Source organism: Rousettus aegyptiacus, unplaced genomic scaffold (assembly GCF_014176215.1).
Source record: "Rousettus aegyptiacus isolate mRouAeg1 unplaced genomic scaffold, mRouAeg1.p scaffold_m13_p_7, whole genome shotgun sequence".
In the NCBI taxonomy this organism is placed as follows: domain Eukaryota; kingdom Metazoa; phylum Chordata; class Mammalia; order Chiroptera; family Pteropodidae; genus Rousettus; species Rousettus aegyptiacus.
The window spans coordinates 38812235-38837550 of NW_023416310.1; the positions used below are offsets into that span (position 1 = coordinate 38812235).

Sequence of the window (25316 nt, forward strand, 5' to 3'; positions counted from 1 at the left end):
ATATGAAAGAAAGGGTTACCTTTTCGAAGGAGAAATCCATAAATTTATCTGTAACAGAATCGTAGGTCTTGGTCTGTAAAAAAATAAATTTTCCTTCTTTAGGAAATGGGTATACTCAGCTGTATTGACATATAAAACATTTAAATAAAAATTTAATACTTTGTAATAACTTTGTAAGTAGTTTTCAAGTAGCGTTACACTCATAAAAATCCTTGACAGAGGTTTTTGGTTAAGAGTATTAGAAAGTGAAGATTCAAAACATATTTTAAGGTACTTTACCATAAAATATATAAAGTATAAGAAGATAAAATGAATTTGCAATTTGAAAAACTATCTTTTAAGAGAAGAAGTATGCAGAGTTCACTTTTTTCTTTCTTTCCCTTTTTTTTTTTTTTGAGGAACTATCCTAGGAATAACATCTAGAGATACTATCAGTTTAGTGATGGCTTTAATGTTTAACTTATTATTCGCTTCCTTGTACCCATCCCCAAGTATTAACAAAATAGTCCTACTTCTCTTTTTCTATTAAGAATTGTACATAAGAGCACCAAAAAGCAATAAAAAGTGCTTCATTAAAATCTAGAATGTGAAGTTATTTTACAATAAACACATCTATTAGAGCAAAAAATAGGTTTATCCGGGCTTATCTTTGAAACGGAAACGATTAATACTTGTGAGAATCAACAGGGTTATTTTAAATCAGTTTTTAGAAAATTAGTAGTAAGATAAACTGCCTATGAAGAGTGAAATTATTATACTACTACCCAACCTAATTATCTTTTCTTATGCCTTACTGCTAATTAACAGGTAAGATACTCTTTTTCCATCCTGTCACCAGGTGGCTGCTACTTTATAAAAGGCACTAGAAAAGCAATACCTTAAAGTTCAGCTCAAGCCAACTTCCTTGTCAAAAATTTTTCATTTAAGTCAATAAACAGTAATTTCTTTTGACTCTAATCCCAAAACATTCAAGAAAACACCTTACTCAATCAAAAAGGCTCATGGCAATGTAATTCAATTCCTATACTATTATTTAATTCTTCAATTGTAAGTCTTAACCTTCTTAATCAGTTGAAGGCAGAAATAGTAATTAAATATTTCCCAGTGTCCAGTATATATTCCAAACATAACTAAACTTCTAATAAATAACAGTTGAATAAATTTTAGATTTAATCCTAGTGATTAAAAGAAAGTTAAGTGATTCTGTGATGGGATTTTATGACTCTGCAAAGCATTTTGAAAGTTACAAACCATTTTATTTTTAATTTCTGAATAAAACTTACTGTCATCTCTCCACCAAAACATTCAGAGGCAAGTTGAGCAGAATCAAAAGGTTTTACCTCAGCATCATTAAAAAGATACCTAAAATAGAGCATATAATGTTGATCAAGTATATATGTACTATTTCTACATGCCTATTTAAAAAATACTTAGATTACATATTGACATAAATGTTGATCAAACTATTATTAATATTAGGTAAATTCTAATTCAGATTTTGTTCTGACAACTCTAATTCACTAGGAATTAGAAATAGAATTTTACAACAGTCACAACTACACTAAAATTTGATTGATCCATTATAACCTAGGAGTAACAAGAGTTCACAAAAAATATGTATATAAAATTTGCATAAATATTAACATGTAAAGTTACTGAACAGAAAAGATTAAGAGATGAGACAACTTCCAAAGATAAAGGTGCCATTTAAAAATCTATGATAAAAAATGATTCAAAATATACTTACGGAAATATATTCAAATGGATAAAAAAAAGTAAAAGTTATCCTGGACCTGATGGCTTAAAGAGTGAGCAATAGTTGAATAAAACTATTCAATTAACCAATGTAAATGTTCAAAGCAGTATCCCCAACACAGCAGAGGTACAGTCTCCATACATGAGACTCTTAACATCTAAAGACCAAAAGAGTTATTAAGGACTGATTTAATGACTTCCAACCATAATTTAAAAAATATGTGTGTCGAAGGGGAAAAAGTGAAGAGAGTGGAGCATGTGGGCTAACTTCTAACTAGAATATATAAGGACTTTGTGGCCACCCTATAAGAATGCATTCAGTAAACAGCTCTTGAACGAGTGAACACAGGTAAGATTTGGAAGGTTCAATAATGTCTATGAATATAAAGTTGTATGCAAAACTGTGTGTGTTCATTCTTCTCAGGAAAGCATCTACCAAATTCTCAAAATAGTCTAGAGATCCATAAAGTTTAAGAACAAGTGATTCATATTATCTTTTTAAAGTCGTTTTCATTTAGAAATGTTGTCTAACCCCTCTCCTAACTTCATAGAAAGTTTTTAGAAAACTAAATCAGAAAACATATCTGTAAACTATCATGAAAACACAAATACTTTAAAAACAGAAAAAAGTTTTTTTAAAATCCCAAGAATATTTCAAACTCACCATTTATTGTTTTTATAAGCATGTGGATTGACTATATCTCTGATGAAGCTATAATAGTGCCCACCATCTGCTGTTCCTGTGTGAACGGTCACTCCTATCAAGTCATACTCATAGCTCTCTGTGTCTTTTGAATGATCACTGACTTCCTTAAAACCTGAAATGATTTACATAAAATGGCAATAATTTTGAAAATTAGTGACATCTTAGAATCACTTTATATACTTAATGTACATAAATAGGCACGTATAATTAAAAAAGGTACAAAATAACTCTATTTGCTAGTTATTCATGATCCAAAGCCTACAATTTTAAAGAACATTTATACAAATCATTAGAAAAACAATCCCCATGTTAGTGCATAACTGGACAATATTAATATAATATATAAACTATGTTCCTTTTGTTTAATCTGGCTGTTTCTTTTGAAATAGATAGATCTGAATGAAGCATTCTATATTACCTTTATTAGGAGAAGGCAAATATAAGCTCTGAAAGGTCATTAACATATTTATGCCTTTTAGTCTCATATTAAGGAAAATGCAGTATCATATTGATAGCATGAATCCTATCAGTTAATAGAAAACACACTATTAAGAGATTCATATAGACAGAAATCAAAGGTATACTTTCTACCTATAAAGACTTAAAATTTGAAAGGTATTAAAGACACTAAGAAAAAAACTACAGAATGCTATAAGTTTGAAAACGACACATAATTTACAATCTGTATTCCCAGCATCACACAGAAAGGAAAAAGTACAGCTGGGCCTCCGTATCTGCAGGTTTCACATCTGTGAATTCAATAAAAAGTGGATGGAAAACAGTAGTTTGGATCCATGGTTGGAACTCTATGGTTAGGAATCTGCAGATATGACAGGATGACTACATGCACTGTTCTATGTCGTAAGCATCCAAGGACTTTGGTATCTCTGGAGGGTCCTGGAACCAATTCCTTGAGAATACCAAGGGATGACTATATTATCAGAAGCAAATAAGTGAGGGTAAATTTGGTAAATGAGTGCACAGTCTAAATTGAAAAGTAAAGTGACAGTTAGGTGGTGAGGGAAAAATGGCTGACGGTCAGAACACTGGCCAAGGAGTTTGGATGTACTAGGGTCTGAGTGAATGCACCACTTATGGCCTAACAAAATCCTTTTTCTTGGCATAAATTTTTGTCACTTCCATCCATAGAAGAAGCATGATGAAAAATGCAATGAAGCAGTTTCCTGAGCAATCTTACCATAATTTTACAAAAGGTATGAAAGGAGTTCTAAAAAGTAAGATGTATATAAATAATGCCTCCTTCTTAACTTCACCTGTATTTTCAAACTTGTCATCTCTACTGGCTCATTTCTTGTAAATTCTAAACATACTTAAATCCTAACTTAATTTCCTCCCACAACTCCATATTCCTTCATAGCTAGCCACCATCTTCTCTCATCTCTTCAAAGAAAGAATACGTTCTTTACTTGAAAGAATACCCTATATGCTCATTGTTCACACCTCTCATCTCCCATTTACTGAGTGTAAAACATTTATTCACTCATTAAATGCCAGGCAATGGAGTATAAAGGTAAAAATACTATTCTCTTTCCTAAACTTTACAGTGGCTTCTTCAAACCTTAAAAATTTACATCAGCAGAACTTTTTATACAAAGAAAACATTGCCAGGACTCTCATTATGTAAATTTTAGGAACTTGTCTAGCTAAAAAAAAAAAAGAGAAAAGGCAAGAGCTGGGCCTGTTCTGCTTTCTTCTCTCATCTATTTCCATTCCTCATCTCTGTGGTCTCTGAGGTGCATACACACAGAAGTTTGAAAAATCACCAGCCTTAAAGAAGTAATAACAACTCGGAAGTAACTACTTATGAACCAAGTGCCATCTTTAACTCATTGCAATCTGCCTTCTTATTGCAATAAACAAGTTACATCACTCTGATAAAGATAACCAAAGATCTTCTACATGTTAGATTATTTTCCATCATGTCCTTCCGGAACTATTCTTTTTTAGCATTCGATATTATTGAACACATTCCCTTTCTTGAGATCTTGAAATGTGACCACTCTACTCATCTAGCTGTTCCAGCTAGAAACCTAGTCATTCCTGACTTTCCTCCTCTCTCTAGTAAAAGAATGACTAAAATATAAGCCTCATAGGGGCAGAGACCTTGTTCTTTGTTGTCACTATATTCCCATTACCATAAGAATACAAAATTACATAGTAAATGAGTGTTCAACAACTTTGTTGGATTTATTTATTAATTCAGTCAAGTCCTATTAACCTTATCTTCATATACTTTCCTCCAACCTTACTGGTACGCTTTCTCATCTACACTGCCATCTCTGTGGTTTACCAGAATAGCCTCTCCACATCCCTTTCATCATCCTCTAATCCATTTCAATCACTGTAGTCAGAGTAACCTTTTCCAGATCCCACCTGGTTCATATCTCAGTTCCCTGCTTAAAATCTTCCAATGGTTTCACACTGAATAAAGATAAAAATTAACATAGTCCATGAACAAAATGACTTAGCCACTGCTTTTGCCCATCTCATCACCTGCACCTACACAATGAGCCTAGCCATTCCTATCAATCTAGCACTTACTCAAGCTCTGCTTACATGTCACCTTCTCATAAAAGCTCTCCCTGATTCCCCTAGATCTGTGATAGAGTCACTGTCTTATCTGACAATGTATCATGTTTCTGATTTCTGGTTTGATATAATACTTGCTCAATAGACTTAAGCTGTACAAGGGCAGGAATTATCTTCTTTAATACCATGTCCCCAATGCCTCTGTCCTAGTAGATACTAAATATGTGGTAATTAACTGATTGTGCCATATTGTCTTTAAAAATATTCTTCTAAGATTCAATTTAATTTTGTTAAATGTATAGCTAATTACAACTTTATGACTATCTTGTTATGGAGACTTACGATTAATCTACACAACAGAAAGAGATGGAAAATTACCTTCTTTCCTGTCACTCTTTCCCATGAGAAAATCTTCTGTATAGGGTGTCATATCCAAACGTAACGGGAAGGAAAAATGTGTGTTCACTTTTTCTTTCATCATCGTGACCATATTAAATGTATACCTCATAGTATTGAAACTCAGAATGCGAGGCAATTTCTTAAAACATGCCCTGAAAGATAGAAAGAAAAAGGAGAAAATATTTTTTGTTTAAAACTGTCTTTTAAAAGTATTTAAATCATGTAAGAGGGGAACACATATACATACACACATATGTACATATCTCTGCCCCTCTTACATGACTTTTTGCATTCTGAAAGGGCTTTCCTATGTCTAGATAAGAAAAATAAACAAAAAATTACAAAGTAGACTATATTAAACACCATCATGAAGATATGTCAAGATACTATGGAAGCATTAAAGGAATCACATTGTACTGCAAAGGCAAGAAGTCTTTGGTTCAGAATTTTCTTCTCTGCCTTAAATAACAGGGATTGAAGTATTTATTTTTCTGAACTAGAACTGCAAAGTCTGGCTGTAGCATTTACTAGATATATGACCCTACACAAGTTAATTAACATCTTAGAGCTTAATGCCTGGTTTGTAAAATTGAGTTAAAAGTGCCTACTCCCTACAACTTCTAGAATGCTGCTTAGCAAGTATTATTCAATAAGTGTTGCCTTGAAGATAGCCAAATCTGAGCATTAGAAGTCCTTCTAGTCTATGTGATGCAGGATTTCTATAGTTCTGAGATACAAAAATATAAAATAATTTACAACAATAAGGACGTATATCTGAGTGAGTGTATGTTTGTTTACAAAGGTAACAGTGGATAACTGAAGATTTGCTAATGGATGAATCCAACTGAGGGTGGGGTGAGGGATATGTGCATGTGAAAGGTTAATTAGTTCTGAGCAATGATGAAAAGGTTTTACTACTGACCTTTTATAACTATGCAGGTTTCTACACTTGATCTGAGCCCAAAATTTAAAAAAAAAAAAAAAAAGTGTTGCCTGATATTACGACAGCAGCAACAGGTCAACTGGTTACCAAAATCTTACAGCACACATACTGCTAGTTCAAGTTTAAAAAACCAAAATTTCGGTTTAAACAAAATAGATATAAAAACTTGAATTTATAACAATTAAGAATTTCAGGGGATAATATTTCACTACCTAGGGTTTAAAAGAGAATTTGTTTAAACCGAGAGGTTAAAAATAAAGAAATTTAGGGAAATAAAGAAGGTAGGAAGGATGTCACAAAAAGGAAATAAGTCTAAAACTTATCATTATTATTTGGGAGACTGACAAATAAATGATGAGGTTACAGAAGTATAAAGGAGTCAAATGATGAAGGGCCTTGTGTGTAATGTGAGTATGAACTTTATTCTGAAAGCTAAAACCAAAATATTTGTGGTGTACAGTGGAACCATTGATTAAGTCATAAGATGAAAGACAAACACATCTGAAGTGATGAGAATTTATGTTATAAACCTACTGAATCTATGAAACACAGAAGTATAACAGCTGGAAAAGCACAGCACAACATTTGACTTACTGTTAGATAATTTGAAAATCATTAGCATATCAACGGAGATTAATATTATGGTGGTAGATAAAATTATTCAGAAAAGAATCAATGGCTGAGAAAACCAGAGGTTTTAAGATAGAGCAGTATATGATCCTCAGCCCACTTGTGTTACACATTTACTGTTAGTACAGACATCTGCAAGGATGGTAAGAATACAAAAGACTGAGTAACACTTTGCTTGGGAGATTAAACACGCGCGCGCGCGCTAAAAGAAGGGACTGTTTCAAGTCTTTACCTCCTACCCTAACCCAACTCTTGTCAGATGAGTTTGTCTTCTCCCTGTAACTGCCAGCACAGCTATGCTTTCAGTTATGTCCACCTACCACCTTCCTCTTTTGCAAAAAACTTCACTTTAGAGACTGAGAAAAAATACTATTCCTTTCAAATGCATTTTTACCTGGAGAAATCTTCTATTAAGCAATTTGAAGCAATGGCTTTTCATTCTCTGCCTTCAAACATACTCTGATCTATCTAGTTCATCTAGAGAATTACTCTGTTTGAGCCCACAGCTCTTTCTAGACTCTATCTTCCCTGCTGTTTTTTGGTCAAACTTCTAAAATAATCTATACCTGATGCCATGTACCCTGACAATTCTGCTTCTATTGCTACAACCTGACAAAACATCCAACTAAACTACTTTTGGAAAACCCAATGCTTTTCCTCAGCTGTCATTTTCCCCCATCTCTACAAACAATGTCGTCTTGAGATTTTCTTTCTCAATTTCTGAGTTACCACCCTATCCTGATTTTCCTTCTTTCCCAGCTTTGATTCCATCACTTTTTTTTTTCCCTCTGCACTTTTAGGCTGCCTTAAGTCTCTGTTCTTCACATCAGTTATGTTCTTTCTCAGGCGGATGTTCTGATGGCTTCAATCAATGATGAAGATAATCCCAAAATATAGATGTTAATCATCTGATGTCACTGTACATTACCGATCTTGTTTTCTATTACTAGTCACTGCAAATCCTCTACCTGAATGAAGTGGGCTGGATTAATCCTGAACTTCTTACCCATATAAGGTCATTTCTATTTCTCTGCTTTTGTTCCTAGGAACTGAATAAGATACTCCTTCAATCTAATTTCTATTTGTCATTCAATATTCACTTGTAGAACTGAAATATCTTTATCTAATTACTCTGTCCTAAACTGGCCACCTTATGGCTGGCTCATAAGAAAAAAATCTCTCACTTTGCAAATTTAGAGAAGGATGTTTCCAGTTCATGAATAGACTATTATGCTCCACTGAGCACAGAGCAGAGAGCTAAGCTATCAGACAAACCTTGCCAAATATCTGATTAAAGACAAAAAATTTGAAAAAATTTTAAGGGTGTTTGAAAGTATACTTCAATAAATGAGGGAAAAGTTACTGTATGACTATAAACTCCAAGCAGTCAATCTTAACCTTAATCAGATAATTTTCATAAAAGTCTAACATTAATTTATATAGGTTTGTGTTTTACGTCCATTTAATAATTTATCAAATGATAAAAGCTGCATTTCAAAAACATACCTTTTTTCAGCTCGTACTTTCTTCCCACAATGAGAACAAGTATACATGTTGTCACCTTCTAAAGTATCTTTAATAGTAACTTCATCGAGAGATTCCTGTATATAAAGCCACATTTAAGTTTCATATTATTATTTACAGCATGTAAAAATAAAAAAAAAATCACTAATTACAATTAAGATAGAATGCACAGAGGAAAACAAATTTTTTTAAAAAAGTAAAATTTAACTTGAGTAAAAAATTAGTTTTCCCCTCATATTGACCAAATGCTCTATGAATTTTATAAAATTTTCAAAAGCAAAGTATTTAAATTTTGATTGGGAAAAATTAACTTTGTGGTCTACCTTTAATTCTTATTTGAGAAGCAAAGTGTGAAGAAAATAGATGAAAATATGAAAGTTAATTTTTTCTCAAGATGACAAATCTGCTACATACAAATAGTTAAAAGCAGAAAAAAAGTCTAAAAATATATATTACTCACATAAATATTCTTCATATCAGCCACTTGGCATCTCACAGTGTAGAACTCTTCAGCAGTCTGACTAACGTGTTCACAATCCTGGCCAACCAACAGTCAAAAATTGGTTAATTAAACAGAATAAACTAAAATGTATATTAAGCTTTCCAAAAAGCAAAGAATAGGTAAAATACTTACCAAGGACACAACATTGTTTGTAATTACACCTCCAAACAAACTTTTAACAGTATTTTTCTATAAAAACAAATTACAAACAAAAGTCAGTAAAGTTGAGAGAATCTGTACAAATTTCAAAGAAACTTCAGTATTCTGGTACTAACCAGTTCTGGAGACATTTCTTCAATTTTGGTAATCAGATCAGTAAAAAACTCTGTCATATCTTTCTGCTCGCCAGTATTCAGAGGCTGCTTATCCATAGTATATGTTTTACAGAAGGGCCTAGGATTATATGCTTTGCACTCACTCTCCTATAAAGGAAAAGTGGGGGTGGGTATGGAAAAAAAGAATAAAAAACAATCAAACAAATCTAAGTCTTAAATAAAAATAAGTAAATTATCACAAATTTCATGAATAAACAACAAAACAGGTAATAAATCTACAAAGGTTTAAATGTGCTTTTTTCCCTTTTTTGTTTGATATTCATGCATTTTTCAGTTTAATAGTCTTGGTGCCAAAGATGCGCATATTATCGTAAATTTAAAAACTTGTGTTTTTTAAATCTAGGAATTTCTAGGGATGATTTTGAGACTCGAAGAACATGGATTAGTACTGTGAAGCATAAAAGACAAATCTTTGCAGGCTGAATGTTTTCCTACAGTTTTCTGTTTTGTCAGTTCAGATGATGTTTCAACTCTAAAATGAAGATTAAAAGTGGAATGAAGGAATGACTATTTTGTTTAAAATCTCACTTATTGAGTCCTTATATTAAGAATCAGAAGCTAAAAAGATACAGCAATAAATGTGATATAATCTGTCCCCAAGATTCTAACAGGTGAGACAAGTAACTGTCAAAGACAAATGGTAGGTATGATAGATTTATTTATGGCGATTTGAAGACACTATGGAATCTTTGGTCTCTTAAGAGGTGAAAACCATGTTGATTCTTGAAGGATGACAAAAGGAAGAAAACAGAGGAGAGCTCTAAGGGAAAAGCGCTACAGGAAGAAGTGGCATAAATAACTGAACAAGTGATGAAGCAACAGGGTGATGGGCTTCGAAAGGCTTATAGTTACTATAAGGTGAAGCTGAATATGGGGAGGAACCTGAAGGGAGGGAGCAAATATCACACAGAATATGTACAATGTTAGTGAACTTGAATACTATTCTGTTCATAATAAAGAACCACTGAAGAGTTTTAAGAACAGGGAAGTAATATTTGCTATTTTAAAAAATGGATTATTTTTATAGTCTTGGGAGTGGGAATTAAGACAAAGAGAAATCAGTCAGAAAACTCTAACCCTAAGGAGGGTGACCCTGTGACAGGAAAAGGATCAGATAACAAGAGATTCTTCAAAGGACAAATAACAGGATGTAGAGTAATAGCTGTTAAAAGTTATTATAACAAAAAATACCAATAACTGACCAATTAAGAGTAAACACTCAAGACAAAGCCAATACAAATGAACTCCATCTAATGTTTTCAGCTTTGGCAAATGGTATATTCTAAATAGTTTTCCATACACGATTCTCAAACATACCATTAAATATGTAAACATTTTTTGAAGCTCCAGAAGAGTGGTCTTGTGCTTCATATCTTCTGAATACTGGAAGTCAAAAGAAAACTTTCCATTAAAAGATACTGATGGTAGTAAATTATACATTCAAAGAAAGTATTACAATGTATTTAACACTATTTTTTTCATTCTTACAGCTATATGTAGAAAAAGCATAGATACGGCAATTGTAGCATTTTAAAAATTGGAGCATTTTGTTCATTATATAAATCATTATATAAATACTGCCATTACTACTATTAAGAAAGATGAATAAAAAGATCTTTAAAAAATTGCTTCCCAGATCAACACTCTTTGGTGCAATGCTGATTTAAAAGTTGGTGATATTGTAAAAACAAAAAACATTTTAGGTGTGCAATTAAGTTGTTTTCTACAGTAAATCCACACATTAAAAAAATGATATCTCGCCTTCATCAAGTCATATACCTTTATTTTTTTCTAGAACAGGAGATCCTTAACATTGCAGTGTAATACTGGCCAAGATCTTTGAAAATCCTCTAAATATTTAAAATATCATTAACTGAGATTCAGGAATCTGGCTAGACTCATTCAGTAGAGATTTAGTAATGAACTCCAGCCTTATAGGAGAGTCCCACATTTGTGCTAGTTATTAGATTATACCATATCTCATTTAAATATTAAAATAAACCTGTGAAATATTATCTTACTACCTGTCATAATTTTGAAGAAACTCTGATAGTCTCATGAAATAAGCTTCCCATATGCCAAAAGCATAGAGATATATATATAGATATAGATATATCTATATCTATATATATATCTAATACATGTGAACTGTTAATAATCCGGAATACAAAAGTGTTCAGGAATGAAGACCTGGATTTATATTTTCATTATTGGAGAATAAAGTATTAGTTGGCTATAGAACAGAAGTGACTGAATTCTTTAAAATCAAGTCAGACCAAGGATATTTTATTAAATGTGGAATTTCTAAATAAATATATACCCTACATATGCATGTATTTACTACTTAAAAGAATACATGTTCACACACATTAGGATGACTATTATCAACAAAACATAAAATGACCAATGTTGGCAAGGATGTGAAGAAATTGGGATCTTTCTGCGCTACCAATAGGAATGTAAAATGGCACAGCTACATTGGAAAATGGCATGGTGATTCCTCAAAAAAACTAAATATAGAATAACCATATGATACAGCAATTACAATTTTGCGTATATACACAAGATATGAAAGCAAGGACTTGAATGTGTATTTGCACACTCATGTTCATAGCAGCACTATTCATAATAGCTAAAGGAGTAAGCAAACCGAAAGTGTCCACTGACAAATGGATAAACAAAATGTGGTGTATACATACACTGAAATATTATTCAGCCTTAAAAAGGAAGGAAATTCTAATACATATTACAACATAGATGAACCTTAAAGACACTGTGCTAAGTGAAATAAGCCAGTTACAAAAGGACTAAATATTGTTATGATCTGACTTATAGGAGGTACCCAGAATAGTCAAAGTTATAGAGACAGGAAGTAGAACAGTGGTTGCAGGGTGTTTAGGAGAAGTGAGAATGGGGAATTAAATATATAATGGGTACAGAGTTTCAGTTGGGAATGGTAAAAAAATTCTGGAGACCGATGGAGGTGATGATTGCAATGTGAATGTATTTAATAGCATAGAACTGTATACTTAAAAATAAATGGCTAATATGGTAAACTTTATGTTGTGTACATTTTACCACAATTAAAATATATGTAGTTTTTCTATAACCTTTCTGTGAACATCAGAAAAGGGAATAAAAACTAACATTTTCATGTAAATAATCAAGTGGCCATTAACTAGAGTACTTTCCACTGTCAAATTTTAGTCTGTATTTTTGATGCAGAGACAAGTCTAAATTTAGTTCTTAACCAAAAATACCGTTTATGAGGTTTACAATTAGCAGATCTGATTGTTCTTTCTGTTGATATATACTAATTCATGACAGTGCTAATGATTAAAAGGTGGTCATTAATATGACAATGAAAAAGTAAGTATGGCTAAATCATCAGCTAAAAAGAAAATTAATGAAAACATGCTTCTTTGGTAATTACTTGTTCTACCCATTTATGTAGCTAGGACCAGCAAATTTAGTCACAAAATTGCTATACGCTAAATGAAATCAATTACTCAACTATTTCTAATTATAATGTCTCAGATGATAAACTTAAAAACATCGATGTAACTGAAGCCAAAAAGCAAATTCATTGAGTATACTATAAATTGGAAGCCCTAAAGTATTAACTTAAACATAGTAAGAATTGATTAGGGATATATAAAGAATTGCAATACTTTGCTGGGGGTGGTAGGGAGCCAGGACATCAAGATGACATGATGGAGGAAAACAAAAGCTCAAATGCAAGAATAAAGAAAGTTTTCCAAGAAATTCTAAAAGCAGTGCTAAGCGACAAACTGAAAATAGTCCATTGTAAAAAAGAATGAAAACTAGAAAGAACAAATAACGAAAATAACAAAGCAGAGCTTACCCAAATAACTAGGCCCGCAATCAAATTTACTTTGGGATAAATATTAAAGAAACAAGTTTAATGATCCTGGTACGATTTTCCTACTTTGCTTTATGCTTTGCTTTTTTCATATGATCAAAATCTGTATTTATTTTTACTCACAATACCATGTTCACTGTACACATTCAGTGTGTATATTCCACAACTATGCTTTGAGAAATAAGTTATAGTACAATGTTAGTAGTAATCTATTGAAATGTAAAAAATAATTAAAACACATGAGTTAGCTAGTTATGTAATCAAATTTTCTTTTTTAATTCATATATTACTTTCTCAAATAACAGTTTAATAACTGAAAAAAAGTCAAAATTTATCAACAAAATTTGACTTTGTTTTAGTTTTAACTTTTAAAGTGAGGAAACTGTACCTTAGCAGTGAAGACAGCCTGTCTTGCCTCAGGTATCATATAAAGTTGCTGAATAGTGGAAGCCAAGTAACATGTAGCTCCAAGGTTAGTCAGGCCGACAAATCTACACTCAGCACGGACATCCTCATGAGGCCAGTAGTCCCATTTATAAGGTGCATGAGCTGCTGAAAAAAGAGGGAGGAAAAGATGCGCCCCCCCACCAACAAACTATTAAACATAATGTGTTGTTTTTATTAATAGATACTACCTACCTCCATTACATATTTAGCTAATATATATATAAATTATACATAGTAAATTTTTAAATTAGTAAGAACACATAGTAAAACTACTTAATTTCCTAAAAATTCAAATGACTGTCACAACTTGATTTTACTAAGCACTAAATTATTTAACCAAAAAGTGCTTAAGTACTTGTTATTTACAAAATATCCTTCTCACCTGTTTTTAAAAAATTTACTTTTAACCTCTATAACATCCTAACAACAACAATTTACAATGTTAAAGTGTGTGAACAGCAAATTCTTTTATTAAATCATGCCCTCTAAAAATCTCATTTCTGCATACGAAAGATTAAAGGAAAGGAATATTTACACTGCATGTGTTGTGCCATAACCCAGTTGTGTATTAGTCTGTAGTTCTCAACAGATCCCTTTACCATCTCTACTAACAAATCATAAGCAGCAGCTCTTGAAGAATGTGATTTGCATTTTGGCTGTTGTCTATCCTTTAGACTAGGCAACAAAAACAGGAGATTGAAGATATCTCTTAAGAATTCCTGGAAAAAAGAGAAAGACCAAGTACACTACATGAACTAGGTTATATGACAATCTACCATTTACTAAAAGACTTTAAAAACTTAAAATATCATATACTATCATCTGAAAGTCTTTCCAATAATCACTTCTTTTAGAGAAAAGAGAATAGGTTGGGATCACAGTCACTCTTACCTTCCCTCCCTCTTGATACCTAAATCAGTCATTCTTACAGATTCCCATCTACAACGTTATTATTTTACACTCCATTACGTGACCAAAAGTTTTGTTAAGGACTCATTACTCCCTATCTTTCTTGCTTGTGCATTTATTTAAGTTTCCCATTTCACTCTAATAAAAATGGTAGTGGCAACAGCAGCGAAAGCAGCAAATTATTCATGAGAACGTTAAAGTGCCAGATAATATTCAAAGGCCCTCTGAAGTCACAGAATTGGCAGGTGCCCGAGTCAGGATTTAGACACCAAGTCCTTAATTTCTATACCAGTGAAGTTCAAATTGAGGTGCAAAGTTTACCATGTAAAGTACAATCCAGATGTACTTTTTCCTAAATTTGATCTGCCTGAGAAAGGATCACCTTTCCCACTTGTTCTTTCTCAACCTTCTTCGGTAAAGTACCAAAGGACCAATTACCTCCCTCACTCATCTCCAATACTACTATGGTACATTGTTCTGGGGTATAAAACCTCCTGGAATAATGTACAGAAAAGAGGTAATATACTTAAAACTAAGACTGCTATCCATTTAGAAATGCTGGATTGTCAAGCTGGCCCTGGCTGTTATCTGGAAACCTGAATGGGAAATAGTTTCCTCCTCTGATGCAAAACTTTCCATAAGTGATAAAAGTGGCTCACTGCCTGTTCGTATAACTGCTTTCGACCTGGGAATCTGAAATTTCAGTGACTGTGGTCAGTTATGCAGAAACTATGTGCCTATATGACTCACCCCGATAAAAACCCTGGACCCCTAAACTCAAGAGCTTCCCTGGTAGACAACACCACATGCTTTATAACACTCGTTGCTGGGAGAATTAATTATGTCCTTTGCAACTCCATTGGAACAGGACTCTAAGAAGCATGTACATGGGATCTACCAGACTTGGTCCTATGCTCTTCTTTCGCTGATTTTATTTTGTACAGTCTACTGTAAAGTGATGTACTTTGTTTAAAATGAATCAAATTTAAGAATTTATGAGTGTATAACAGGCGTGCAAACATGTTCCTGCAATATTCTTTTATAAGAAACATGCCAATAAAGATTATTTCTCTCTTATGTATTTCAATTTAAAAAAATTTTTTTAATGTATTCATTTTTTTAAATGAAGAAAGCAGATCACATACTGGTATTTACGTAATATAAATGATATTTTTGTGTCTTTAACAGCCACAGAAAGTCCTGAAAGGCCATCACCAAAGCATCATGAGAAATCAAACTATATAAAGGAATCTTCTCTTTGCATGATCTAAATTTTTTTCTTTATTTACAGTGATTTTTTACTTTATAATGATATGTTATCAAAAAATCAATTAATATATTTATATTTTAGAATAAAAGTTATATATTGCTTTATATATGATGTAAGATTTCAACCAGCAAGGCTATTACTCAATCAAATTATTCCCCGTAAGTGTAATGGAAAACTTAAAAAAGGACTTAGAAATATGACTGTCACCTTAGCCTATCTCAAGAATCCTTAGTCTATGCCCAGGACAATCTTCCTGTCAATGCAGGCAATGGCAAAAGTGCCAATGGAAGAGTGACTAATTTAATCTAAAGAGTAATTAGACATGTGTTAGTATAGAGTCATTAAGTGTATCAAACATTCAATAATAGATTTTGTCAATTTGGCCTTTAAATATGAAATAAGATAGGTACTCTATATGACTACTTATTAATTCCATTGTGTAAATTATTAATTCAAAATAGTCAATCCTACAAAATTGTACTATTAGAGTTTGCCTTTCTACAATCATAGGAATTAAAACTTGTTTTTGCATTCTAAAAACAAGCTAAGACTTATATTTCAAGGTTTGTTTTATTCAAAGTTCACTTTTCCAACCACCAATAAAGTTCTAGCAAATTTTTTAATGTTTGCATGTTTAAGAAAATTTCACATATCCATAAACAACAAAAATTCCAATCAAATTTCATATAGACATTTGATGTCTTAATGCCTACCTGTCCTTCCCTTGAAAATTTAAAGGGTGGTTTGTGTTTAATAACACTTGTTGCAAGCCTTAGGAGTCCTGTAAGCCCATCATCTTCTATATTACCATCTTGATGATCAAGGATCTCCCTGCTACACCAAAGAATACAAGAAAACAAGGTAGTTCGCACAGTTACACCTTTTTCTTTTCTCAACAATATAACTGTCAATTTCACATCAAATTTTACCTTCGAATACAGTCAGCCAAATGTCGTGCCAGAGCATCTAAGTCAAGGAGCGTTGTCTTAATATAAAGAGAAAATACAAAATTCAAATATAAATGTTTATGTTTAGTAGTTCAGAGATTATCAAAACAACAACAACAAAAAACCTTTCCTTGTCAGTAACAAGAATTCGGTTCTCCCAAATTCATTAATATACCTATTAAATAACAAATAATTCTTTACTTATCATGGTCCATTAATAAAATTATAGATGTAAGCACATCACTGATATTCCTTTAAAAAAGATACAATGAAATAGTAATAAATTATGATACAAAAATTTACTGAGAAGATACTAAGGTTTATTGTTTTAGTTTTAATAATTTTATTCAGATGTAATCACATACTGTACAATTTACCCACTAAGGTTTGTTTTTAACAGCACCTTTAAATTAGGCTTTAAAAATAAATTTAAATTTACAGTTAAATAATTTCAGAAAGCTTTAATTCTCATTATAACTGAGAAAAATTTTTTTTTCAGATTTTATGAAATAGAACTTAAGAGGATTCTTAAAGAAACTTAGATCTCTATGAAGAAAAGTAACTTTGGCAAGCAAAATATATTAGATTCCTATTTTAAATGGGCAATCCTGGATTTAAAAAAATTAATGTTTATCTGGCATAGTTTACGAATAAGTTAAAATATTCAATATTAATAATTCTTCAAATGAAAAGTAGAAAACTTTAAGAATTCATCACATGTAAACTGTTTCTTAAAAATAGAAAGTTCAAATACCACAGGATATTTTAAATGTAAAGTAGACATACACTATGAAATATATAAAAAATTGAGAGAAAATATTTATTAAATATTTATATATATTTTAAGTGTTTCTCATTTTTTTCTGAGGTCAGATAGATGCATTTGTGCTTACTAAATTTATAAAGGAGAAAAAATAAGCATTTATATGGCAAGTTTGTCTTTGAAAACGTTGTTTTAAACACTTCTTTGGATGAAAATATTTTACTCTAATATAATTAGTATATCAGCAAACTGATAGTATTTCAGCTGAAAATGAGTTTTTTTTGAACTACAATTTTATTTACATTCAGAACTCCAAATCCATATGCTATTATAGAAAGCTGCATTTAAATTTAAAGTCTAAATTACATGTTCCAAGTAAGATTTTACATCCACAAATCTTACTTGGAAGAGACAGGAAAGTACTTACAGGTATCAGATGAAGACATTACAACAAAGAGCAAAGTAAAAAGAAGAAAAGCAGAATAGAAAGGCATAAATAAATACAGAAGAAAACTCATGACATTGTTAACTCATAGACTGATAAAAATGCTTTTAATAAGGATCTATAAAGTTAAGAAAAACACACATGCCTAATTCAACTCTAATATTAACAAGGTAATGTATTTCCTGAACATACCTGACTAGCGTCCTTTATGTGTATGTTGTCAACTAATTTGCACAACAACCAAAAATACTCTTTACATCCAGGTTTTAACATTAGTTCTTCTTCATAATCATCTATCTATAAAAAAAAAAAATTTAACTTTGTGAAAACATTTTAAATAGGGAAATAACTTAAAATTACACTATATTTAAGAAACTACAGGCTTTATGAAAAAAATTAAATCCTAATACAAACTAAATAGTTTTCATACATTAACAAAAAAATAAATAGAACTAGTTTTATCGAACAATAGGTACATAAGTGAATAATATGAGAACTCTCGGAAAAACATTACTCTTCAAATTACTTATAACCTACTTGGAACATACATGAATAACATATAATCCTAAATAATGTGATACGAATTAAGAATTCATTGAAAATGTGGGAACAAAAGAACCTATAGAACATGAGTATGTATAAATCTACCCATGGCAATGGCCTATGAGTTTTGAAATTAAAAAATTAACTCATTATATTTCTTAAGTAGTCGATGACAGAATATTATAGAGGAGAAAATGTAAATTCTACAATGTATCGTATTTCTGGGATTAGTAAAATTTACTTATTAATGGACTCTGGATTTATCAGGTGGAAGAAGTCTTTTACGAGGCTAGTATATATACACTGGAGCAGGAAAAGAAACTGAAAATTCAGAAGATCATAAGAATAAAAAAAAAACCTGTGTGACTGAATGAGAAGAAAGCAACATTTATGTTTCTGTCTTTCAACTTATTAACACAAGGCCCAGAACCAAGTAAGAACAAATGTTACTTCCAGAGTATCCATAAGAGATCCCACAGAGCTAAAACCAAAGCACGCAGATTCCATTTCCAAGTATAACATGGACACATGTCACATTGTGGTCATTTTGAGAACTATATAACCAGTATTCTCTCTGTAAAAATTATATACGGTAAACAAGTACTCGAAATTACTGCAAGGATAAAATATAGTGATAAATCTGGGACGAAGAACTTGCAAAAACAGAAACTGCTCCTGAACACAGTAAAATCTTACCCTGACAGGTTTGAGTGCTTGAGCATCAGGAAGAAATTTCAACAATGTTGAGGCAGCCAACAGCAGAAAAGAACGATTGATTGAGTCTCCTCCATCCAGCCCTGACAGAGATAACTTATAAAGACCATTGCAAGACTCATGACGGACTGCAGTCTAAATGAAAAAGCAAGTTTCAAAGACAGTCTTAGTTAGTACTAAAAAATTAATATATTAAGATTAATAGGTTGGCAGAAATAACATGTTAAGTGGCTTCTTTAGCAAAGTATTTTAAAATGCAATATTCTGATCACATACTCATGCATGTAAATAATATGATTCAAATAAAGTACTCCAAAGTATATAGTAATATGTAAAAACATAATTTAGAAATCTCAAATATGGCTGTAAAATAAGACCAACAAATAAACATAACAAATACAAAAGGGATTGAGTATTTTCATAACTTATTTACAACATTAAGTAACAGAATAAAATATTTTCATAACTAGAAGATATTTAGAAAGTACTTAAACTAGAACATTTTACAGATTCTAAGGGACTTGCCCAAAAATCACAATGGTTACCTGGGACAGAGCCAGAACAAGAACACATAAGCATTCAATTAAGAGCTACAGATTTAGACAATACTGTCTATTAAAGATGTGATTGTTGTGGCTAAGTGAATCCCGAGAGTGTGTTTCCACTATTTCACTTAGGAATATGAAATAATATCAAGATACGGTTAGTGAAAATTGTATTGACCTCGGTGTCAATAATGAAATCAAAAGAAAATATACTTGACTTATTTTTAGTCTCTCTTGCATCTAAGGATATACTCCAATAGAAAAAGCAAAAGAAACTTCTCTAAAACATAAATAACCAAAATGAACACTCAAGAACCACCAACCAGAAAAAAAAAATTTAAAAACCCCAAAAGCAAAAGAATCACTCTGTAAACAAATATTTCTGAAAAAGACAAATGTGAATGCCATATAATATTTAATGTTCACACTCAAGTGCACATAGTTCAAAACACTTAGATCTTAAAGGATTAAATAAGCGCATTCTAGATAACATGATATTCTTATGGAACTATGTCCATTTGTTTCCATATAAACTATACAGCTCTTTAAGCTATATAGTTCTTAATGTTTTTATTATCAATGCTAGTAATATAAAAATAAAGAGCAACAGTACCAATCTTAATGTTTATCTTACCTCAGGAATAAGGAGAGTCAATTTCTTTAGCCAATCTTGTAAATGATCACTATCTGCAAGGCTAGATTTCACTAAAGAACAGCAATGAGCCCAACTCACCAAGAGCCACATTGAATAATGTGAAACTAAAGAAAAATTAGGGAAAAAATATAGCTGTTAGGGCTTGTGCTATAAAGAAAACATAATTATCATTATCAAAGATATTATAAATTAGTTATCCAAATATTTACTATTAAAAATTAACTTTGTTGAACCCTCACCTTCATGTCTAGACCTGTGATCGGACTGAGCTTTCAATACTCTGTAAAGTAAAAACATAAAATAATCACTAATTAAATTCAGCAATGAATTAAACAAAACTCAATTTATTACCGCATATCCTTTAAGGTATATACAAATTTCTCCCCAAAAGATTAGATTTTAAGGAAGTTACTTTTTTTTTTTGCTATGGTCTTTTATTTTTAAAATCACTGGTAAAATTTTATTATAGCAAACACCAAATGAATGTTCAGATTTAATAAAATTTGAATGAATCCAATAAATGAACCCTCAAAAATTGCTCATGATTTAGTTACTAAAGACGTGTATTACAAAGAAAAAGGTTCTAACAGTTCAGAGTCAAAATTTGAGACTCCTTAAAAAATAATCATATATTAACATAAAATGCCTTTCCTTCAACAGGACAAAAAATTCTAAGATGTCCTAAGTTATATTACAGTGGGCTAGAGAATGAAAAGAGAGAGACAAAGGTATTTAACCAGTTAATAGCTGTGGGGCAACTAATAACAGACTGCTCACATTCCTGAATGTATGCTAGAGCTTTGAAACTTCTACAGCAACCACCAGAAGCCACCTCACCCTGCTTATGCATGAACTTTCAGGACAGTTTCCCCCAACCAATCAATAGTAGTAAATATTTCTTCCTTAGAGACTATGCACCTATCTTAGAATTGCCCCCACTTCACCTCTTCCCACCGCCCCCCCCCCATCATCTGTAGCCAAAGTAAATTCTTTCAAAACAACTTACATCTTTCTTCACAAAACAATGTATAAAGGGGCCTGTTACCTCCGGAACAGCTGTCAATGTTGCCTACTCCATCTAGCCCTGCTGCTGGTTATTTAGACTTATTGCCCCCACTAGGATGTGGTCCTTTTCTGGCTAGCATTTGGCCCAATAAACCCTTTCTTTCAGAAAAGCTTTTAGCCATGAAAGTTTCTGTTTTAACACTTTCGTACTGTTAATGCCACTTCCTATTAAAAATGGTTAAAAGTAAATTATTAAAAAGTAGAGAAAACTGATTAGTTTAATTCTATAGGATTTCAACTCCATTTTCCCCCACAATATTTTTAGTAACTTCGATGGAAAATGTTATTATCTCAATTTAAAGAAATCTAAATATTAAAATTTTTCATTTAAACAAAATAATTAAATATGGCTTATTTGCCTTACAAATAAGCTGTTAAAAAAAAAAAGAACTGATCTCTGCCATCCCCACTTCGTCATAATTCACAAAATACTTTTCAAAATCTCAAAAAGCAAAGCTCACCAAAATTAATGAAAAGGTGCTAAGAAGTTAAAATTTTTAAGTATTTGGCCATACTACATTTTAATCGTATTGGTATAATATATTTAACTCTACCATAGCAACCTACCCATCTACCTTTTAAATCTGTAGTATTAGAAGTTCTATTTTTTTATAAAGTAGCCAAAAAGGTCTGTCTAGCTGTTGTAATTGATAAACTTCCTAGCACTGTATAAACTGAAGGTGAGAGTTTATGAAAAAAATAAAAATGCAGAAACAGAAGCTGAGAAAACATAGGGATGGGGTACGGGAACTCACATTTCAAAAACTGAAGTAAGAATGGAACTGGTGAAATGAAAAACAACAATTGCCACAGAGTGAACCAGCTTGAAGAGCAGCAACAGATATCAAATCTGCACATTTATTTTTCATCGTTTGAGGTTAACAAGGTTAACAAAAAGCAGACTAATGTCATCACTGAATTGCCTTAACTCAATATACTGTAGAGTGTGGGATAAAAAGGTAGAATGTGTGTTAAGAGGACAAGGAGGAAGAATTAAGAATTATTTAACTGGACAGTAACTGGTGGTTGGGTGTAAAATGTATTTTATCATACAAATCAAGGGCACTTCTTTCATTTCCCTATGTTATCCATTAATAAGCTTTAATAACACTGAGAAAAGGTGCCTGGCATTGAAAATACAATGGTTAGCAATATCAGATATAGTTTGTATAGAATCTGGAGCCTAGTGGGGTAACACGGATATTAATCAAATAATGAATGTCAATTCAAGTGAGAGAGAAAAGTGCATTAAAATTTTTTTTAAGTAATCATGTTATTTACATGCAACCACTGCCTGTGAAAGTGACTTTAAAAAGCATCTAAACAGTTAATTAGCTATTAACCATAAATAGGATTAAGCACTTTCAAAGGTGTTTACATTAGCTTTATAAATCATTTCAGTACAACAGTAAACTTCAGTCCAACATAACACCTACGGAATACTTGGAAATTAACTTTACACATTTTAACATACTTTATGTAATTATTTAAGGCAGAGAGTCAGATTCCCATGTATTAGCAATGATCATATCACATATATTCATTACTATAATTTAAAGGTAACTTCTGTACTTTACTTCTGTTAATTGAGGGCCTAAAAGCAAGGAAAAGGTAGAAGCAATGAGAAAAGCGAGCACCCATATTTTGTAGATTCCCCAACAAAAGGAACTAGGACTTAAGGAAATGACTGATTCTAGGACCAAGGAAAACTACAAACCTGGAAGATCCCACAGTAACAAGAAAAAACATTCCTCCCCTCCATGCCAAATAATGAGATATGCAAAGGACACATGAACAAGCCTGAAGAAGCCAACTAAGTATAGTTTTAGCAAAGTGAATACTACTAGTAACAAATTACGATATGATCAATTTAAAAAAATTGTACTAAACAAACGAAAGAGAAAGTTCTTCCTCAAAAAAAGATGTCAACTAATAAACATAAAAGGAATGGTAAGAATTAGAGAATCACTAGAGTTTGTAAACATACTAATATTTAATTTGGGCAAGAATCATCACTGAATGCTAAAAATCAATGAATGAAAATCTTATTAGAAAGAAATTAAAGCAGGTGCAAAATATATTCCTAGGGGTTACTTTTAATTACAAAGGAAAAATCAGAAACCTTATTGCAGAGAAACCTACAGGAAACCAGATTAACTTATCAAAATCAGTATCACTAATAATGGACAAATGTTTATCACCAGATTATATTGGGAAAGACACATTATTTATGGAGTATTCCTGCTGAAATGTATACTCTGAATCTATTCATGAGGAATAATTAGGAAACTTAAACTGAAACATATTTTATAAAAGAATTGGCCTATGTGACTCAAATGTCAACAGCATCAAAGAAAGGCTAAGAAAGTATCTCTAATTAAAGGAAATGGAATAAATATGACAACTAAATACATTACATGATCCTGGACCAGGAAAAGAATTGTTATAAAGAATACTGAGACAAGATGAATGGCAACTGATAGTTTAGATAACAGTATTATATCAATGTTAGATTTTATAAATTTGAATATTTCACTTAAGAAAATATGTTTGGTCTTAAGACATACACATCACAGTATTGATGGGTAAATGGTCATAAGATCTGAAATTTACTCTCAAAGATTCAGGACAATATGTAAATAAATGTATTTCCACAGACACAAAGCATGATTATGTGATAAAAACTGACAAAATGTTGATAATAATATGCAAATCTAGACAAAAAGTATGAGAATTCATTGAAACGCCCTCACAATTTTACTGTTAAGTATTAAATTTTTTCAAAATAAGGTTTTAAAACACTGTGTTCTTACTTTAAATACATACATAAGTTATATTAAAAGTTTCATACCTAGGAGCCAGATTATCATACGTATAAGCAACAGACATAAGTCGCTGAATCAAACTGGTTCCTTGTACAAGAACAAGAAATACCTTTAAAACAAAAAAAAACATTAAAAAAGTCTTTAAATACATTAAAACACGAAACTGTATTTTTAACCCAAGACTCCATATTAATTTTTATCTATTGGAAATATCTTAAGAATGGCTACTTGAAATTACCATAAAAATATCAAATATTAGAAACAAGAATTTTGAAACCAAGGTTAAAAACAACTTTAAAACAAAAATACTCAAAATTTAGAAATACATAAGCAAAACTAATCTGTGTATTTGATCCACAAATTCTCTTGCATGTCACCTCAGTGGATGAGAAAAATATATTTATTACATATTAGTGGGTTTTTTGGGCAATGGGTGAAGAATTTTTACTTTTGAAATAAAAAACAAGTCAAGCAGTGGAAGATTCCTCAACTATCCTAAAGTAAGTATAGAAAAGCAATAATATACTAGGGATATAGAGCATGGGTTCTACGTGAAAAACTTGAGGTTCGATGAAAATTAGCTTGCTAACTTTCAAGTTGCATGATTCTAATACTTAATTTCTAAATTCTAGTTCTTAATCTACATAATAGGGAAAAAAATAATTTGCTAGTTTAATGAAAAATTACTGAATCCCTTCTGTAGGGCAGAATCCATTCTGGGCGCTTATTATATAAGGCACTGTATCCATCCTGGAGATGTCGGCCCAGTGCAGAACACAGAGAGCACTGTAACATAAGTATATACAATGTGCCAAATGTGCAAAACAAGAGAACATCAACTAAACCTATCCTGCGCAAAATCAGGAAAGCTTAAGTATGTTTAGGCTGGAATTTGAAAGTCTAATTTGGAATTTGATCCTTCTAAAAGACCATTTAGGAGAACAAATAAAAGAATGCAGGA

At 31.6% G+C, this 25316-nt stretch overlaps 1 protein-coding gene and 2 non-coding genes across 5 annotated transcripts in view; 2 read left to right on the forward strand and 1 right to left on the reverse strand.

The window, feature by feature from the left end:
• USP34 (ubiquitin specific peptidase 34) overlaps window positions 1-25316 on the reverse strand; it is a 208219-nt gene that overhangs the window by 41506 nt on the left and 141397 nt on the right. For all 3 annotated transcript variants that reach the window (XM_016129610.2, XM_016129612.2, XM_016129611.2), the window contains 18 exons: window positions 24382-24464; window positions 20705-20745; window positions 20445-20569; window positions 19248-19400; window positions 18201-18305; window positions 16783-16838; window positions 16567-16687; window positions 14210-14393; window positions 13616-13776; window positions 10662-10727; window positions 9285-9431; window positions 9142-9198; window positions 8968-9045; window positions 8490-8584; window positions 5390-5562; window positions 2420-2573; window positions 1284-1362; window positions 20-73 (listed from right to left, as the gene is read on the reverse strand). In XM_016129610.2, coding sequence (XP_015985096.2) covers window positions 20-73; window positions 1284-1362; window positions 2420-2573; window positions 5390-5562; window positions 8490-8584; window positions 8968-9045; window positions 9142-9198; window positions 9285-9431; window positions 10662-10727; window positions 13616-13776; window positions 14210-14393; window positions 16567-16687; window positions 16783-16838; window positions 18201-18305; window positions 19248-19400; window positions 20445-20569; window positions 20705-20745; window positions 24382-24464 — 1932 coding nt within the window. The remainder of the gene's footprint in view (window positions 1-19; window positions 74-1283; window positions 1363-2419; window positions 2574-5389; window positions 5563-8489; window positions 8585-8967; window positions 9046-9141; window positions 9199-9284; window positions 9432-10661; window positions 10728-13615; window positions 13777-14209; window positions 14394-16566; window positions 16688-16782; window positions 16839-18200; window positions 18306-19247; window positions 19401-20444; window positions 20570-20704; window positions 20746-24381; window positions 24465-25316) is intronic.
• Window positions 6066-6143, forward strand: LOC118605880. Its single transcript, XR_004952277.1, has one exon. It is a non-coding gene; the product is annotated as a small nucleolar RNA U2-19 (small nucleolar RNA).
• On the forward strand, window positions 6303-6373 carry LOC118605878. Its single transcript, XR_004952276.1, has one exon. It is a non-coding gene; the product is annotated as a small nucleolar RNA U2-30 (small nucleolar RNA).